General features: G+C 45.4%; 1 protein-coding gene across 5 annotated transcripts in view; it reads left to right on the top strand.

The window, feature by feature from the left end:
* LOC139537732 (protein Jade-1-like) overlaps nt 1–20,085 on the top strand; it is a 217,371-nt gene that overhangs the window by 114,579 nt on the left and 82,707 nt on the right. For all 5 annotated transcript variants that reach the window (XM_071339420.1, XM_071339419.1, XM_071339422.1 and 2 more), the window contains 4 exons: nt 3,880–4,091; nt 5,004–5,171; nt 11,614–11,730; nt 13,401–14,033. In XM_071339420.1, coding sequence (XP_071195521.1) covers nt 3,880–4,091; nt 5,004–5,171; nt 11,614–11,730; nt 13,401–14,033 — 1,130 coding nt within the window. The remainder of the gene's footprint in view (nt 1–3,879; nt 4,092–5,003; nt 5,172–11,613; nt 11,731–13,400; nt 14,034–20,085) is intronic.

The following is a 20,085-nucleotide window of genomic DNA, read 5'->3' as shown; positions in this document are numbered from 1 at the left end:
AATTGGGTTTAATTATTTATTTACTAAATACCTAACTAATCACACATACACAATTAAATCATAACTTGATCACAAATTGCCGTCATACAGAAAAACGTCCCTAGCAGGGCGGAATAGATATGACAGCTTGTTACACAAAGAAAAGGGGCTGAGTTTTAGTGAAAGGGCGGGAGACTGGGACAGGGCCGAAGCTGTGCTATCGGAAATACAGTATCTTATGCATTCTAAATTACCGCCCATTTAGAAAAGGAAAATGCAATAAATATTTACTCTGAGCGGCGCTTCAGTAGGTTGGTGGTAGATGGAAGACCGTCTCGCCAACCCGAGTCCTCTGTCCTTTGAAGAATGTCTCTGGTGGTCACTGGATACGTTGGAGTAACGTCGTGTGTAGTAGACGGGATACTCTGACTGTCCTTCCTAACCTGCGTTTGTAGCAGCTGTTGCCAACTCAACGGCTAGGAGGTATCACTTCTGTAGTGAATACGAGTTCAAAGTTCATACCATTTACAACCAAAGTCCATGCTGATGTTGGCTTAGTTCTATAGTTATTATCTGAACCATTCTGACATCGGATCGTCATCCTAAATGTACCCGGAACAGGAAGTTATATTTTTGTCAATGGCTTTTATAGTGGAGGGAGAGGGGTGTGTCTGAAAAGTTTATAACCCATGTCTCTTCACAGGGGCGGGCCCCTGGTTGAGCAGCAGCCAAACTTATGAAAACCCCAAATCTCTCATTTGGAAGCTAAAATTACATTTCATCTCTTCACAAATAATTTCATATTCAAACATTTGAATTAAACAACAATTCCATGTGAATCCGATACCTCTGACGTTTAGACATTCCACAGTAGAGTTTATGTCATTCTATCATTGATGAGAATGTGTCAGAGGGCAACCGAACTGACATAATATACCTTAAGTACCACCGCATATGTTCAGTTGGTCGGATTACATTTACATTACATTTAAGTCATTTAGCAGACGCTGTTATCCAGAGCGACTTACAAATTGGTGCATTCACCTTATGATATCCAGTGGAACAACCACTTTACAATAGTGCATCTAACTCTTTTAAGGGGGGGGGGGGGGTTAGAAGGATTACTTTATCCTATCCTAGGTATTCCTTAAAGAGGTGGGGTTTCAGGTGTCTCCGGAAGGTGGTGATTGACTCCGCTGACCTGGCGTCGTGAGGGAGTTTGTTCCACCATTGGGGTGCCAGAGCAGCGAACAGTTTTGACTGGGCTGAGCGGGAACTGTACTTCCTCAGAGGTAGGGAGGCGAGCAGGCCAGAGGTGGATGAACGCAGTGCCCTTGTTTGGGTGTAGGTAACAGATACCAGAATATAGTTCATTTCCCCCCACTTCTGATGTTCCCAGAATCTCTATGTTAACCAAGGGGTTTTCTTATGTCACATCAGTTATAGTAGGGGGGGGGAAAGAGGTATTTATGACTGTCATAAACCTACCCCTAGGCCAACGTCATGACAGCAGTGTCTCCCTCTTTGAAGAGGGGATGACCGCGGCCGCTTTCCAATCTTTAGGAATCTCAGACGATACGAAAGAGACGTTGAACAGGCTAGTAATAGGGGTTGCAACAATAGTGGCGGATAATTTTAGGAAGAGAGGGTTCAGATTGTCTAGCCCAGCTGATGTTGGGGATCCAGATTGTAGCTCTTTCAGAACATCAGCTGTCTGGATTTGGGTGAAGGAGAAATGGTGGGGGCTTGGGCGAGTTGCTGCGGGGGGTGCAGAGCTGTTGGCTGGGGGTAGCCAGGTGGAAAGCATGGGCAGACGTAGAAAAATGCTTATTGAAATTCTCGATTATCGTGTATTTATCAGTGGTAACAGTGTTTCCTAGTCTCAGTGCAGTGGGCAGCTGGGAGGAGGTACTCTTATTCTCATGGACTACAGTGTCCCAAAACTTTTTCTATCTAACTGTGTGTATTGGTTCCTGACTTCCCTGAATATTTGCATATCGCGGGGACTATTCGATGCTAGTGCAGTACGCCACAGGGTGTTTTTGTGCTGGTCAAGGGCAGTCAAGTCTGGAGTGAATCAAGCGCTATATCTGTTCTTAGTTCTAAATTTTTTGAAAGGGGTATGCTTATTTAAGATGGTGAGGAAAGCACTTTTAAAGAACAACCAGGCATCCTCTACTGACAGGATGAGGTCAATATCCTTCCAGGATACCCGGGCCAGGTCGATTAGAAAGGCCTGCTCGCTGAAGTGTTTTAGGGAGCGTTTGACAGTGATGAGGGGTGGTCGTTTGACCGCGGATCCATAACGGATGCAGGCAATGAGGCAGTGATTGCTGAGATCCTGGTTGAAGACAGCAGAGGTGTATTTGGAGGGCAAGTTGGTCAGGATGATATCTATGAGGGTGCCCATGTTTCCGGATTTGGGGTTGTACCTGGTAGGTTTTTTGATCATTTGTTTGAGATTAAGGGCATCCAGCTTAGATTGTAGGACGGCCGGGGTGTTAAGCATATCCCAATTTAGGTCACCTAGCACCTAGCGAACTCTGACGATAGATGGTGGGCAATCAATTCACATATGGTGTCCAGGGCACAGCTGGGAGCTGAGGGGGGTCTATAACAAGCAGCAACAGTGAGGGACTTATTTCTGGAGAGATGGTTCTTTAAAAGTAGAAGTTCGAACTGTTTGGGCATAGACCTGGATAGTATGACAGAACTCTGCAGGCTATCTCTACAGTAGATTGCAATTAGCAGTTCTGTCTTGACGGAAAATGTTGTAATTGGGGATGGAAATTTCGGAATGTTTGGTGGCCTTCCTAAGCCAGGATTCAGAAATGGCTAGGGCATTAGAATCAGGAGGATAAAATTATGGTCAGATTTGACAAATGGATTGCGAGGGAGAGCTTTGTATGCATCTCTGTGTGTGGAGTAAAGGTGGTCCAGAGTTTTTTTCCCTTCTGGTTGCACATTTAACATGCTGAAAGAAATTTGATGAGACGGATTTAAGTTTCCCGGCTACTAGGAGCGCTGCCTCTGGGTGAGTGTCTTCCTGTTTGCTTATGGAGGAATACAGCTCATTCAGTGCAGTCTTAGTGCCAGCATCAGTCTGTGGTGGTATGTAGACAGCTACGAAAAATACAGATGAATACTCTCTAGGTAGATAGTGTGGTCTACAGCTTATCATGAGATACTCTACCACAGGCGAGCAAAACCTCGCGACTTTCTTAGATATCGTGCACAACTACAGGAAGCATTTGGTTGCAGTCAGTTATTGAGTGTAAGGGGGCAATTACTTTTTCACACAGGGGAATTGGGTATTGCATAACTTTGTTATATAAATAAAATGAGTGTCTATTTTTTTGGTTATTTGTAAAACCTAGGTTCCTTTTATCTAATATTAGATTTTGGTTGAAGACCTGATATCATTCAGTACAAAAAATATGCTAAATGTAATCCACGACAGGCCTTTTACCAGTACTTATAAGATTTTGGCTGCATTTACACAGGCAGCCCAATTCTGATCTTTGGCCCAATTTATTGCCAAGTAATTTGATCTGATTGGTCAAAAGATAAGTTAAGTGGCAAAAGATCAGAATGCAGCCTTGGTCTGACACATTGACAGTTGCTTTTGTTTGTGGCAATTTGACATACAAGATACATTTATAGCCAGGGTTTAATAGTACAAAATGTTCAGCAAACGAATGAGCACAGTGCAAGACACGTGTCAATCAGATATAGATTTCCATAGGTGATAAGGGTTACAGCTAGCCATGTGACTAGCTGTGACCCTTAACTAGACGCTCTGTCCTTCTCTCCCAAACGTATAATAGACAGACTCTGACCCATGTCCCAACCCAGTGTCTGACACTGACCCACCTCTCTCTCCTTCCCTCCCTCCCTCAGCGCTGCCGGAGCTGGACGAGCTGACCATGGAGCGTGTGCTGGTGGAGCTGGAGAGCCAGTGTGAGGAGAACATGCAGCAGGCCATCGAGACGGAGGAGGGCCTGGGCATCGAGTACGACGAGGATGTGGTGTGTGACGTGTGCCGGTCCCCAGAGGGAGAGGATGGCAACGAGATGGTCTTCTGTGACAAGTGCAACATCTGCGTACATCAGGTACAGGGAGGGGTGGCGGTGGAGGTGGGATGTTTTGCTGGGTGAAGAGGACGGAACAAGTAGATGTTCTAGGGGTGTCAACAGTGTCTTCTCGTTGGAAGAGGGTGTAAGGGAATAGAGGGGGAAATACTTTTGGTCGTATTGAGGGTGTTTTGTTTGGGATCAGGAGCGATTGGGGATGGGGGGATTTGTAGTTCTTTGGGGTCATGACAAGAAGGACAAAGGTGTTAATTGGGGATTATTTATAGTTACGTGGAGAAACTGGATACTATACTCTTCTTCCTTTGACTCCTTACCTCCTTCAACTGTCAGATCTTACAGAAAATAGGCCATCATTGTTAATAAGAATTTGTTCTTAACTGACTTGCCTTGTTAAGTAAAGGTTAAATAAAAAATTCCCTGTTATTGGAATTAAAATATTATTCTGAGTTTTTGAGTTTCTGACAGTAAGAAAAATACACCCAAGAAATAGACCCATCGACCTCGTTTTAGTTTTTCAGACTGCTGTTCTTTTATTGGGTCTAATGGCGTTAATTGGTTTCACAATTCTCTGGCAGTCATACAGCTCTGTCAACCTCCTCTGTTCAACGCTGTTTCGAAATGTTTGAAAATAGTTCCTCGTCCCTTTTTCCTTCCCCTGCCACCCTCTTCTCTGTCTCCCCCCCTCTCCCTCTCCTGCTCTGTCTCCTCCCCCTCTCCTGTCTCCTCCCCCTCTCCTGTCTCCTCCCACTCTCCTGTCTCCTCCCCCTTTCTCCTATTTCCTCCCCCTTTCTCCTGTCTCCTCCCCCTCTCTCTCGTCTCCTCTCTCTCCTCCGTCTCCTCCCCCCTCTCCCTCTCCTCCTCTGTCTCCTCCCCCTCTCCTTCTCCTCCTCCTTTCTCCTTTTCCTCCCTCACCCCTCTGTCTCTCCCCAGGCGTGTTATGGGATCCTGAAGGTCCCACAGGGGAGCTGGCTGTGCCGAACCTGTGCCCTAGGGGTGCAACCCAAATGCCTGCTGTGCCCCAAGAGAGGCGGAGCCCTGAAGCCCACCCGCAGTGGAACCAAGTGGGTCCATGTCAGCTGTGCCTTATGGATCCCCGAGGTGAGCCCACTGAACACACACACATATGTGCACCCACACACATGCACACACAAATATGTAAACACACACATCTCAGTTCACTGGTCACGATGGCAACACCCACCCGTAGCACGCGCTCCAGCAGGTGTATCTCACTGATCATCCCTAAAGCCAAAACCTCATTTGGCCGCCTTTCCTTCCAGTTCTCTGCTGCCTGCGACTGGAACGAATTGCAAAAATCTCTGAAGTTGGAGACTTTTATCTCCCTCAACAACTTTAAACATCTGCTATCTGAGCAGCTAACCGATCGCTGCAGCTGTACATAGTCCATCGGTATATAGCCCACCCAATTTACCTACCTCATCCCCATACTGTTTTTATTTATTTACTTTTCTGCTCTTTTGCACACCAGTATCTCTACTTGCACATGATCATCTGATGATTTATCACCCCAGTGTTAATCTGCTAAATTGTAATTATTCGCTCCTATGGGCTATTTATTGCCTACCTCCTCATGCCTTTTGCACACATTGTATATAGATTGTCTTTTTTAGATTTTTCCCCCCTACTATGTTATTGACTTGTTTATTGTTTACTCCATGTGTAACTCTGTGTTGTTGTCTGTTCACACTGCTATGCTTTATCTTGGCCAGGTCGCAGTTGCAAATGAGAACTTGTTCTCAACTAGCCTACCTGGTTAAATAAAGGTGAAATAAAAAATAAATAAAAATTATACACATGCACTCACACTCAAGCACGCAGCATCATGCAGTGCCTTCAGAAAGTATTCATTCCCCTTGACTTCTTCCACATTTTGTTGTGTTACAGCCTGAATTCAACATGGATTCAATGTTGTTGTTTTTTCACCCATCTACACACAACCCATAATTACAAAGTACATTTTTCGCAAATGTATTGAAAATTAAATACAGAAATATCTAATTCACATACAGTACCAGTCAAAAGTTTGGACACACCTACTCATTCAAGGGTTTTTCTTTATGTGCAAAGCTGTCGTCAAGGCAAAGGGTGGCTACTTTGAAGAATCTCAAATATAAAATATTTTGATTTGTTTAACACTTTTTGGGGGTTACTACATGATTCCATATGTGTTATTTCATAGTTTTGATGTCTTCACTATTATTCTACAATGTAGAAAATAGTAAAAATAAAGAAAAACCCTTGAATGACTAGGTGTGTCCAAACTTCTGACACGCCTGAGTCAATATATCTTAGAATCACCTTTGGCAGCGATTACAGCTGTGAGTCTTTCTGTGTAAGTCTCTAAGAGCTTTGCACAATATGTGCACATTGTCCTTGAAAAAAAATCCTCTAAGCAAGACTCGGAAGTGCAAAATAAAGTATTTACATTTTTTATTTAACCTTTATTTAACTAGGCAGTTCAGTTAATTCTTATTTACAATGACGGCCGACCGCGGCCAAACCCTACCCTAACCCGGACGACTCTGGGCCAATTGTGCGCCTCCCTATGGGATTCCCGATCACGGCCGGTTGTGATACAGCCCGGGATCGAACCCGGGTCTGTAGTGATGTCTCTAGCACTGCGATGCAGTGCCTTAGACCGCTGCGCCACTCAGGATCCCTTTTTTTGTAAGTCTGACGCAAACACTTTCCATTGATTTGTTATTTCAACAAAGGAGATGATCATAGACTTCAGGAAACAGCAGAGGGAGCAGCCCCCTATCTACATTGACAGGACAGTAGTGGAGAGGGTGGAAAGTTTTAAGTTCCTCGGCATACACATCACGGACAAACTGAAATGGTCCACCCACACAGACAGCGTGGTGAAGAAGGCGCAGCAGCGCCTCTTCAACCTCAGGAGGCTGAAGAAATTCGGCTTGTCACCAAAAGCACTCACAAACTTCTACAGATGCACAATCAAGAGCATCCTGTCGGGCTGTATCACCGCCTGGTACGGCAACTGCTCCGCCCACAACCGTAAGGCTCTCCAGAGGGTAGTGAGGTCTGCACAAAGCATCACTGGAGGCAAACTACCTGCACTCCAGGACACCTACACCACCCGATGTCACAGGAAGGCCATAAAAATCATCAAGGACAACAACCACCCGAGCCACTGCCTGTTCACCCCGCTATCATCCAGAAGGCGAGGTCAGTACAGGTGCATCAAAGCAGGGACCGAGAGACTGAAAAACAGCTTCTATCTCAAGGCCATCAGACTGTTAAACAGCCACCACTAACATCGAGTGGCTGCTGCCAACATACTGACTCAACTCCAGCTCACTTTAATAATGGAAATTGATGGAAATTGATAAAAAATGTATCACTAGCACTTTAAACAATGCCACTTAATATAATGTATATGTATATACTGTACTCTATATCATCTACTGCATCTTGCCATCTTTATGTAATACATGTATCACTAGCCACTTTAAACTATGCACTTTTATGTTTACATACCCTACATTACTCATCTCATATGTATATTCTGTACTCGATACCATCTACTGCATCTTGCCTATGCCGTTCTGTACCATCACTCATTCATATATCTTTATGTACATATTCTTTATCCCTTTACACTTGTGTGTATAAGGTAGTAGTTGTGGAATTGTTAGGTTAGATTACTTGTTGGTTATTACTGCATTGTCGGAACTAGAAGCACAAGCATTTCGCTACACTCGCATTAACATCTGCTAACCATGTGTATGTGACAAATACATTTGATTGATTTGATTTTAGATTTTTCTAAATTCCAAACTGTAACTAGGCCACACAGGAACATTTAATGTCGTCTTGGTAAGCAATGCCAGTGTATGTTTGGCTTTATGTTTTAGGTTATTGTTCTGCGGAAGGTGAATTTGTCTCCGTGTCTGTTGGAAAGAAGACTGAACCAGGTTTTCCTCTAGGATTTTGCTTGTGCTTAGCTAAAATACTCCCCAGTCCTTGCCGATGACAAGCATACCCATAACATGATGCAGGCACTACCATGCTTGAAAATATGAAGTGTGGTACTCAGTAATGTGTTGTTGGATTTGATCCAAACATAACGCTTTGTATTCAGGACAAAGTTAATTTCTTAGCAATTTTACTAGTGCCTTATTGCAAACAGGATGAATGTTTGGAATATTTTTTTTTTGTACAGGCTTCCTTCTTTTCACTTTGTCATTTAGGTTAGTATTGTGGAGTAATTACAATGTTGTTGATCCATCCTCAGTTTTCTCCTATCACAGCCAGTAAACGCTGAACATTTTAAGTCACCATTGGCTTCATGGTTTCCTTCCTCTCCAGCAACTGACTTAGGAAGGAAGCCTGTATCTGTTGTAGTGACTGGGTGTATTGATACACCATCCAAAGTGGAATTAATATGGATTTATTCATTTAAAATATATGTATATGTATTTAACCTTTATTTAACTAGACAAGTCAGATATACTGAACAAAAATATAAACACAACATGCAACAATTTCAAAGATTTTAATGAGTTACAGTTCATATAAGGAAATTAGTAATTTGAAATAAATAAATTAGGCCATAATCAATGGATTTCACATGACTTGGCAGGGACACAGCCATGGATGGGCCTGGGAGGGCATAGACCCACCCACTTGTGAGCCAGGCCCAGCCAATCAGAATGAGTTTTTCCCTCAAAAGGGCTTTATTACAGACACTTGTGAGCTAAAGGTGAAAACCTTTCCTACGAGTATAATTATGTTATTTATTGATTGGCTATGGCTTTGCAGAAGCCGCACTGCTTCTTGACACAATGCCCACTTACCCCGGAAGCCAGCCGCACCAATGTGTCGGAGGAAACACTGTGCCCGGCCTGCCACAGGAGTCGCTAGTGCACAATGGGACAAGGACATCCCTGCCGGCCAAACCCTCCCCTAACCCGGACGACGCTGGGCCAATTGTGTGCCGCCCCATGGGTCTCCTGGTCGCGGCCGGCTGCGACAGAGCCTGGACTTGAACCCAGAATCTCTAGATCCAGGAATGATTCACATATATGCAGATACACACACTCCCACTTCCACACAGACAAGCGCACACACACTTTGAGCATCAACATTACGGGGACATTAAGACTAACGTGCTCTTAGACCTGCTTCTCAAACCGGCGTTAAGAGCTTAGAACCCAGTTAATGAAGTGCCATTCGGGGTCCTGAAACCTTTTAGTAATAATTGTATTTTGTCACCCTTGATAGGACTAGTTGTTATTGTTCTGTGTTTGTTTTATGGTTGTTACAATACCAGTATCGCGATACTCAGAGGTATCGTAGCAAGGAAAGAAAACATGAAGTGGACTGAATTTCCTCAAGGGAAACATTCCTAATGTTGGAAACAGGCAACCTTATGTTGTCACCCAGAATCACATGTTGCTTTAACAAGCTATAGCACACAAATTATGTTATATACAGCAGGTTTTTTAATCACCAAAGAGTTTAGTCTGCTTTGTGTTTTCATCTTTTGCTTGGGAAAATCTGGTCTCTTAGTATCTCAATACTGGTATCGTGACAACCCTAGTTTGTTTTACTTCCCCGCCAACTTCTTTAAATATAAATTAATTATTGCTGCTGCGGTCTCTCTCTCAGCACTAAAGACACAGGCAACAAGGTGTAAGTTAATAAGATATCTTCGCGGAGATGGGAATTTGACAGGTGTGAAGTGTGAGAGCGGCTTTCAGCGCTCACCTTTTGGTTCAGACTCCTTCTGGCAGTCATACAGGCTGAGGCTTTGACTGTGTCACTCAGAGGGTCCGGCTACAGCTGAGGCTGTATCACTAACCTCCCTCCCTGCAGCTCTGTGACTCTCTCAGCAGCCCTCCAAACCCCCTCCTCATAAAAAAGGTCAACTTAAATGTCTGCCTTTTCATTTGATTTCCTCCTCATTTCCAGTTGTCACTTTAAATGAAAGCTTTTCATCGCCTTTTGGAAATATAAACTAATTGGAGCCGGGATGAGCGGAAGGAGTGATTTGAAAAGCACCACAAACACACACACACACACTCAGAGAAAGTCACACACACACTCAAAGACAAACACACACACAGAGAAAGTCACACACACACTCAAAGACAAACACCGAAAGAGACACAGTTCTTTAAAGCTGAAAACGCTTGGATATCCTAATCAAGAGAGGACAAAAGTGAGGCATGGAAAGGAATTAGGGTGCTGCCTGCGGCGGAGCGAGGGATCACAGTCCTCCACTCTGTGTGAAATGCCTGGTTCAATGGTTGCAGTCAGAATGGGGAGGATTCACACAGCATTTCATGGATTGTCAGGGAAAGGATGGGATGGAGGATTTCAGGATTGTCAGGGAGAGGAGGGGATGTCAGGATTGTCAGGGAGAGGACAGGATGTCAGGATTGTCAGGGAGAGGACAGGATGTCAGGATTGTCAGGGAGAGAAGAGGAGGGGATGGAGGATGTCAGGATTGTCAGGGAGAGGAGAGGAGGGAGGATGTCAGGATTGTCAGGGAGAGGAGAGGATGTCAGGATTGTCAGGGAGAGGAGAGGATGTCAGGATTGTCAGGGAGAGGAGAGGAGAGGATGTCAGGAATGTCTGGATGTTATTAGGGCTGGACATGCTTCTACACCTGCATTGCTTGCTGTTTGGGGTTTTAGGCTAGGTTTCTGTACAGCACTTTGAGATAGGGCTTTATAAATACATTTGATTTGATTTGACATGAAGGGTGAGGCTTACAGTGTCACAGTGTCACAATTCCAATAGTGGTGATGAAGGAGTCAGGCGCAGAGAGCAGGGTAGTGAGTAGCAAGTGGATTTAAATAGTCCAAAAAGATATATAACGAGACGGCTACGCCACACATCCAAGGGCGCGTCAAGTACAGTCCAAAACAAACAGGACAAAATCCACAGGGAACAGACACCACAAGAAAAATACGACACCACAAACAGAAAAACAAGCCCGCACAAAAGGCGGGCCAACTGGGTTTAAATAGCCCACAATAAACCTAAACACAAAACAGGTGCAACAAATCAGACAAAACTAAATGAAACAGAAAAGGGGATCGGTGGCAGCTAGTAGGCCGGAGACGACGACCGCCGAGCGCCGCCCGAACGGGAAGAGGCACCATCTTCGGCGGGATTCGTAACATACAGAAAGTATTTTCAGAGTGAGGAATATGAATGTGGGGGAATGAATATCTGAGCCTGTCGGGAAGGGAAGGGCACTTCAGGAGAGCACAGTACTGGGTCTAGAAATACTCAGCATGCAGAATACCGTCTTTATCCTGATGGTCATATAGACTATATAAAGAAAACATGAAATTCAATCAATTCAGTAAAAGAACCGCTTTCAATCTGTATTAAAGTCTGAACCACAGTGCCTGATAAGTATCTATACAAACTCTGAACACTCCTCTGGGAACCCTATACATGTACGTGATGTGACTGTCTGTATGAACGTCTCGTAAGACACATCTGTGTTGACATTGTGCGTGTGTGTGTGTGTGGTATCCAGGTGAGTATAGGCTGTCCAGAGAAGATGGAGCCCATTACTAAGGTGTCCCACATTCCCGCCAGCCGCTGGGCCCTGTCCTGCAGCCTGTGTCGAGAACACACGGGCACCTGCATACAGGTGATATATACATACATACATACACACACACACACACACACACACACACACACACACACACACTAGGGCTAGGAATAGCCAGGGACCTCACAATACGATATCACGATACTTAACACTCACACTCCAGTAACACCTTTTCAATTAAGTGTGTCAGTGCACCTTCGGCTGTTAAAGATGCCCTGAAGGTGTGAAAATGAATTCCTCATTAGCGGCACATATCATCATAAACGGTTCATATTAAAATACCAGTACATTTGGCGTGAACACATAGGACTTAGAGAGATAGCAGGTGATGTTTCTCAGAAAGAATCAGCACGTCCCCTGATGTCAAGCTGTGCTCGTTTGACACCAAACAACTGAAACCGGTTGCACTAACTAACCACACGTGTTGAATCACTGTCTGACAAATGATGATTTCATGTTTTATTGGTGGATTATTAGATTCATATACTAATAAGTTATGATGTAGCTCATCAATAATGTGTCCCTGATGGCTGCTTTAATTAGTGTACTATATAGGGAATAGGGTGCCATTTGGGATCTACACTAAGGATCTGGTACTCCCATAACGTTGGCATTAAGGTGATGAGGTCTAGTAAGTTTGCAGTAAAGCATCAGAGCGTGTACAGTATCAGTATCCTCTATCCACCAGACAGACCGTCATATATTTGGACTGGAGAGAACTACTTCCATTTAATGTCTAGCGGCCAGACAATGCTAGTCAGCTGCAGGCTGAAAAGTTGAGGAATAGTGATTTCCAGTTGTGGCTTCTCTCTCCTCGTCATGGCAGACAGAACCGGAGGGGCTCCAAACCCTCAGGAGAGAGACAGCCACTGAGATAAGTGGGATATTCTACTGTGACGGGGGGAGGGAAGGAGAGATGGCGAGAAAGAATGAGTTGGAATGGGAAGAGGACTGAGTCGGAGCGAAGTGGGCTCCTCTCTGCCTATGTAGAGAGCGAAGGAAAGAGACAGATACCACAAATGGCATCCTATTCCCTACATAGTGCACTACTTCATGAGTTAGGCCTATGTAGTGCACTATATAGAGTACCATTTGGGACGCAGTCCTTGAGCATGCTCGTCATTGTCATCCCAGGCCCTTAGAAAATGTAGGCCTCTGATGGAATGGAAAACACTACTAGCCTCCCTTCCCTCCCCCATCCCTCCTTCCCCGCATCCCTCCTTTCCCCCATCCCTCCTCCCCCCATCACATCATGGGACCAGTCTGAGGTTTGAAATGGATAGGCCTGAGGAAAGGCAAGAACAGAGGTTTGATTTTAGACTGGTTGTTATGAGGGCGGTACAGACAGATCAGGGTTTGTGACAATATGGGAACCAATGTTTGTTTTGACCGTGTTGCCCACAGGACAAGAGCGCCTGTCTGTCTGGGATAGACCAGACAGAGGCAGACGGTTAGAAGAAGTTTTCCAGAACAGACATTTCTCTGAACACATTCTTTGTCACGCACACTGTGGTGGCAGAGGAAGGAGTTGTGACAGTGTTGCTTAGCAATCATTAACACGTTTCTGTTTGTGTGAGGCAAACATCATCAGAGAGAAACTATTGTTGTGACTGTGTACCTTGTCATCTTTATGTGTTTAACAATTCTTGAGCAGTGTTGATGTGACTCATATGTAAATATGTAACTCTCCTCCCTCCATCCCCCAGTGCTCCATGCCCTCCTGTATTGTGGCCTTCCATGTGACCTGCTCGTTTGACCACGGCCTGGAGATGCGTACCATCCTGGCTGAGAACGACGAGGTGCGCTTCAAATCATACTGCCTGGAGCACAGCAGCACTACCGGCAACAGTAACCACGCTGCCGCTGTCGCCGGCAACAGTAACCACACCAACGCCATGACCGGTAACAGTAACCACACCAACGGCGCCCACTGCTCTGGTGCCAGCAGCAAAACGGACTGGGCCGGACACGGCAACGAGCACAGAGCCAATTCCGGGCCGGAACACCACCAAGCGGCCAGCGAGCTGCCACCTGTGGAGCGTCCAGACCGGGACCAGATGGAGAGGGAGAAGGCCAGCCAGCGCAAACAGAAACTACAGGAGCTGGAGGACAAGTTCTACCACCTGGTGGACCCCAAAGACGTGGCGGAGAGCCTGGGCCTGCCGGACGCCCATGTGGACTTCCTGTACCAGTTCTGGAAGCTGAGGAGGAAGTCCAACTTCAACCGTCCGCTGGTGACACTGAAAAGAGACGAGGTAGATAACCTGGCGCAGCAGGAGCAGGACGTGCTGTACCGACGCCTCAAACTGTTCACACACCTACGCCAGGACCTAGAGAGGGTGAGTGGCTGGCTGGGCCGGGGAGTTTGTGTTAGTGTGTGGATTGATTGATGTTGTAATGATGTGTATGTGTGTTGCTCTGCCTGTCCATCCTGTATGGTTTACAAAATCCATTCTGCCTGGGTCATTAATTGAGCAAACATTGAAAAGTCTTAATGGCTGAATGATGTTTCAGTACTATGACTCATCCACATACAGTTCGGTCCTAGCTCCTCTGAGAATCTGTCCGTCATGTAGTTTGACTGAGTCCAGGGGTATCCTGCCCTATCCTGTTTCCTCAGGATGCCCCATGCAGCGTCCCCATAGAAAACACTCCGGGCTCCACCAGTTAAGGCTGTAATACAGTATGTTGTGTGAAGCAGAGTAGAGTGGAGGGAGGCAGGCAGCTAACCAGGTCCAAATGGCTGATTTAATTAACCGGTTGGAGATGGAGGCTGAGCAGGGCAGTCACACTCAGTAGTCCCCTGGGCCACACACACTGCACCCACACCCTCTGTGGTAGAGCTCTGCTATTTGACCTGAGCCCGACCGGCCCCAACACTACATCGGGTTAGGGCTGGGTAGGGCCTGTTTTTGTCATCAATAACTAGGCTACTGGTAGGCCTCAGGTATCACTAAATTGATCACTAACATTTTGAAGCTGAGCCATTTGCTCGTGCTCTGCTGCGCAGTACAGTCACATCTGACTAAGATCATAATGTGGTGTCAGAAGTGCTTCAACCTCGTCAAATATAAGACAATAGAGATTATTTCACAGAAAATAATAATGTTGATTGAGTTTTGTCTGTGACGAAAGTAGCTTACAGCTCACTGCTCTCTCCTTTCTTCGATGAGCAGAGCCGCCCAAGAGCTGCCTGAGCCGTTGCTATGGCTACTCACTGACTCAGAGACACCATGAGCAGAGTGCATGCAGAGCGAGCTGCCTGCACACATGGAGCGAGTGACAGTTATTTCAGATTTTGGGTTTCGGCAGGGCTTTAAATTTCGCAGAAGCAATCGGGCCTGGGTAGGGTAGGGCCTGAATGTCGGGCCTGGATAGGGTAGGGCCTGGATAGGGTAGGGCCTGAATGTCGGGCCTGGGTAGGGTAGGGCCTGAATGTCGGGCCTGGATAGGGTAGGGCCTGAATGTCGGGCCTGGATAGGGTAGGGCCTGAATGTCGGGCCTGGGTAGGGTAGGGCCTGAATGTCGGGCCTGGGTAGGGTAGGGCCTGAATGTCGGGCCTGGGTAGGGTAGGGCCTGAATGTCGGGCCTGGGTAGGGTAGGGCCTGAATGTCGGGCCTGGATAGGGTAGGGCCTGAATGTCGGGCCTGGGTAGGGTAGGGCCTGAATGTCGGGCCTGGGTAGGGTAGGGCCTGAATGTCGGGCCTGGGTAGGGTAGGGCCTGGATGTCGGGCCTGGGTAGGGTAGGGCCTGAATGTCGGGCCTGGGTAGGGCTCTACTCTGTGGTAAAGGCTCCCTAATAACCTCAAAGCGCATATCGATGCATCCAGAGCTCCTCTTCCATTCGGGCCCTCCACTTAGCCACAGGGCCTTCAGGTTGAGTGATGCCTGTGTTTGTCACGCAGTCCTGCCGCTGTTAGACCTAAGGATGCATGTGTGGGCCCGGGCATTATCAGGTTATCACAGCTCAAAATCTCAGCTCTCTATGTGCTGTAATGTTAACTGGCTATTAACTGGCTATTTGAAATTCATTTCTACCCTCTTAACCTGAATCAGTGGAGTAGTGGAGAATTCTATTTCTGGGGTGCGTCCCAAATAGAACCCTATTCCCTTAAAACTTCTTATGGCTGCAATCCCGCTAACGGGATCGATATGACAACAGCCAGTGAAAGTGCAGGGCGCCAAATTCAAACAACAGAAATCTCATAATTAAAATTCCTCAAACATACATGTGTCTTATATCATTTTAAAGGTAATCTTGTTCTTAATCTCACCAAAGTGTCTGATTTCAAATATGCTTTTCAGCGAAAGCACTACAAACGATTATGTTAGGTCACCACCAAACCACAATAAGCACAGCCATTTTTCCAGCGAAAGATAGCAGTCACAAAAAGCAGAAATAGAGATAAAATGAATCACTAACCTTTGATGATCTTCATCAGATGACACTCATAGGACTTCATGTTACACAATACATGCATGTTTTGTTTGATAAAGTTCATATTTATATCAAAAAATCTGAGTTTACATTGGCGCGTTACATTCACTAGTTCCAAAAACATCAAGTCATTTTGCATAGCCACATCGTTTCAACAGAAATACTCATCATAAATGTAGATGATAATACAAGTTATACACATGGAATTATAGATATACCTCTCCTTAATGCAACCGCTGTGTCAGATTTCAAAAAAACTTTACGGAAAAAGCAAACCATGCAATAATCTGAGACGGCGCTCAGGACAATAGCCAAATTAGCCGCCATGTTGGACTCAACAGAAACCAGAAAATACATGATAAATGTTTCCTTACCTTTGATGAACTTCATCAGAATGCAGTCCTCGGAATCCCAGGTCCACAATAAATGCTTGATTTGTTCGATAATGTCCATTATTTATGTCCAATTAGCTACTTTGGTTAGCGCGTTTGGTAAACAATTACAAAGTCACAAAGCGCGTCCACTATAACGTGACAAAATGTCCAAAAGTTCCGTAACAGTCAGTAGAAACATGTCAAACGATGTACTGAATCAATCTTTAGAATGTTGTTAATATACATCTTGAATAACGTTCCAACCGGAGAATTACATTGACTTCAGTTGAGCGATGGAACGGGCACCTCTGTGCACCTTTCATCCAAGCTACTCACCTCTGTGCACCTTTCATCCTTTCATCCAAGCTACTCAATACTGCCCCTGCAGCCATAAGAAGTTAATCATACATAATGGGCCCTATGAACCTTGTTAAAAAAGTAGTATCAAGGGAATTTGTGATGCATCCCTGCTGCTGCTGAGTGACGCGCCAACTCCACCCCACCCGCACGCCCTCGTCTTCTGTCTCTATAAAATTGGCATTTCTGAGTGTACACTAACAAGCAGTAGTGGATTGAGCTCGGCCTAGTAAATGTAGTGATCACAGCTTCCACAGAGATCTTCCCTCTACACTACCTCTAGCACCACCACTACCCCTGTCTAGCTGGTTTGGTGGCTGGGGTTGTGGTTGTGGTTAACGTAGGTAGCTTCCTCTATATCCCCTTACGGCCGTGTGCAGTAGGTCACCTGCTGGGTTGTAGAATTGCCGGGAAATGAACAGAAAATGGCAGCCAATGTTATGTGATCAGACTCAGGCCACCCTGACTACCCTGATTGTTTGAACAGTAGTGACTTGAGGGCTGGTGCAGGGTAGGTCTAGTTAATACACCCCTTAATACACAAGCTGAGTTGAGCAGGAAGTAGGAAGTGTTTAAGTAGAGCGGTTTCCTCCCTGTCTTCCCAGTGGTGTGGCACATGACAAGGAGCTCTTTTTAATTTGCCACGCTCACTGGTTTAATGAGTGGAGCGGCAGATAGACTAGTGGTTAGAGCGTTGGAATAGTAACCGGAAGGTTGCAAGATCAAATCCCCGAGCTGACAAGGTCAAAATCTGTTGTTCTGCCCCTGAACAAGGCAGTTAATCCACTGTTCCTAGCCTGTCATTGAAAATAAGAATTTGTTCTTAATTGACTTGCCTAGATAAATAAAGATAAAATAAATGAGCCAGCCAGGGAGAGGTGAGAGGGAGCAGAGAAACTTCAGGGGCTGTGATATCTGTATTTGCTGTGTGGATTCAACAGCTATGCTGCTGCTGAGTGGTCTTCCAGGTTCATTGATTCTGTAAGCCTGAGAATTGGAACATTCAGCGAATTTGAGCAGTCAAGGTGTTTTGATTATGAGCTGATTTAAATAGCAAGATTAAAAGGTAATTTCAGGTGAATGGGGAGCTCTCTACCTTAGTGTTCGGTTCTCCTATAGTGAAATATCTGATGTGGTGTAATAGTGTAATAGGCCAGATTCAATCAAATGTGCCTAGCGGTGTTTGGACTATGCTGTGTATATTATCATATTCATAGAAGCTTCTCTACTAGTTGCTCATTTTATTTGATCGCAGGTTAAAATGACATGAATTTGGTTGAGCCCTTCAGCCCTGTAATGTGCTTATAGTGATGTCAACCAGATGTTTTCTACCCACAACATGGGACTTGTACCTACTACCTTACGGGAGTCCTTTCCTTCCCCTTAGGGGCACTTCAGTGGATTGTCTGTGGACAGGTGTTGGTCCTCTTCAATCAGAGAAGAGTGAAGGATTGTGGCTGGAAGAGTTAAGAGCTAATGAACACATTTCTGCTCTTTTTCTGCCACATAACACCCTCACAATACCTTATGAAAGGGACCGCTCATTCGTTAGCAACATCCATAGCAACAAGAGCAGTAGAAAATAACATTGAAGTGAACAGTCATTTTTATAGATTGTGATGTCTGTCTCCAGTGATGTAGTTGTATTACCTTTCATTTATACAGTATAGGCTTTCACCAAACGACAGGTCTATCCCTGAAGGCTCTCGGCCTATGTGTGTGTGTGTGTGTGTGTGTGTGTGTGTGTGTGTGTGTGTGTGTGTGTGTGTGTGTGTGTGTGTGTGTGTGTGTGTGTGTGTGTGTGTGTGTGTGTGTGTGTGTGTGTGTGTGTGTGTGTGTACTGTACTAATCTGTAGGCTAAGGTTGAACGGTATACCGAAACTTCTGTACTTTATAGCGTGAAGATCACAGTACCTTCTCCACTTACTCATTCATTGTTAGCTACACACTGATGCTGAATTATTCTAGGGCAATATACAGTTTCTACCATATACTGCGGTATTTCGAAATACCGACGGTATGATTTTCAATACCAATTTTGGGGGTGGGGGGTACCCCCGCCTCACAGTGGTTGCGGGGGTGCGTGCTACGCCACTGCTTATAACTAACTATATGTTAAGTATACAGTGCATTCTGAAAGTATTCAGATCCCTTAACCTTTTCCACATTTTGTTATGTTAGTCTTATTCTAAAATTGATTAAATAGTTTTTTTCCCTCATCAATCTACACACAATACCCCATAATGAAAAATATATATATATATTTTTTGCAAATGTATAAAAACAAAAACGGACATATCACATTTACATAAGTATTCAGACCCTTTACTCAGTACTTTGTTGAAGCACTTTTGGCAGCGATTACAGCCTAGAGTCTTCTTGGGTATGACGCTACAAGCTTGGCACACCTGTATTTGGGGAGTTTCTCCCATTATTCTCTGCAGATCCCCTCAAGCTCTGTCAGGTTGGATGGGGAGCGTCGCTGAAAATATATTTTCATGTCTCCCAGAGATGTTTGATCTGGTTCAAGTCCGGGCCCTGACTGGCCCACTCAAGGACATTTAGAGACTTGTCCCGAAGCCACTCCTGCATTCTCTTGGCTGTGTGCTTAGGGTCGTTGTTCTGTTTGAAGGTGAACCTTTGCCCTAGTCTGAGGTCCTGAGCGCTCTGGAGCAAGTTTTCATCAAGGATCTCTCTGTATTTTGCTCCGTTCATCTTTCCCTCAATCCTGACTAGTTTCACAGTCCCTGTCGCTGAATTACATCCCCACAGCATGATGCTGCCACCACCATGTTTCACCATAGGGATGGTGCCAGGTTTTATCCAGATGTGGCACTTGGCATTCAGGCCAAAGAGTTCAATCTTGGTTTCATCAGACCAGAGAGTCTTCTTTCTCGTGGTCTGAGAGTCTTTAGGGGCCTTCTGGCAAACTCCAAGCAGGCTGTCATGTGCCTTTTACTGAGGAGTGGCTTCCGTCTGGCCACTGTACCATTAAGGGTTGATTGGTGGAGTGCTGCAGAGATGGTTGTCCTTCTGGAAGATTCTCCCATCTCCACAGAGGAACTCTGGAGCTCCATCAGACAGACCATCAATTTCTTGGTCACCTCCCTGACCAAAGCCTTTCTCCCCTGATTGCTCAGTTTGGCTGACCGGCCAGCTCTAGGACGAGTCCTGGTGGTTCCAAACCTCATCCCTTTAAGAATGATGGAGGCCGCTGTGTTC

Source organism: Salvelinus alpinus, chromosome 13 (genome assembly GCF_045679555.1).
Source record: "Salvelinus alpinus chromosome 13, SLU_Salpinus.1, whole genome shotgun sequence".
In the NCBI taxonomy this organism is placed as follows: Eukaryota; Metazoa; Chordata; class Actinopteri; order Salmoniformes; family Salmonidae; genus Salvelinus; species Salvelinus alpinus.
This window is presented reverse-complemented; position numbering and strand designations above follow the sequence as displayed.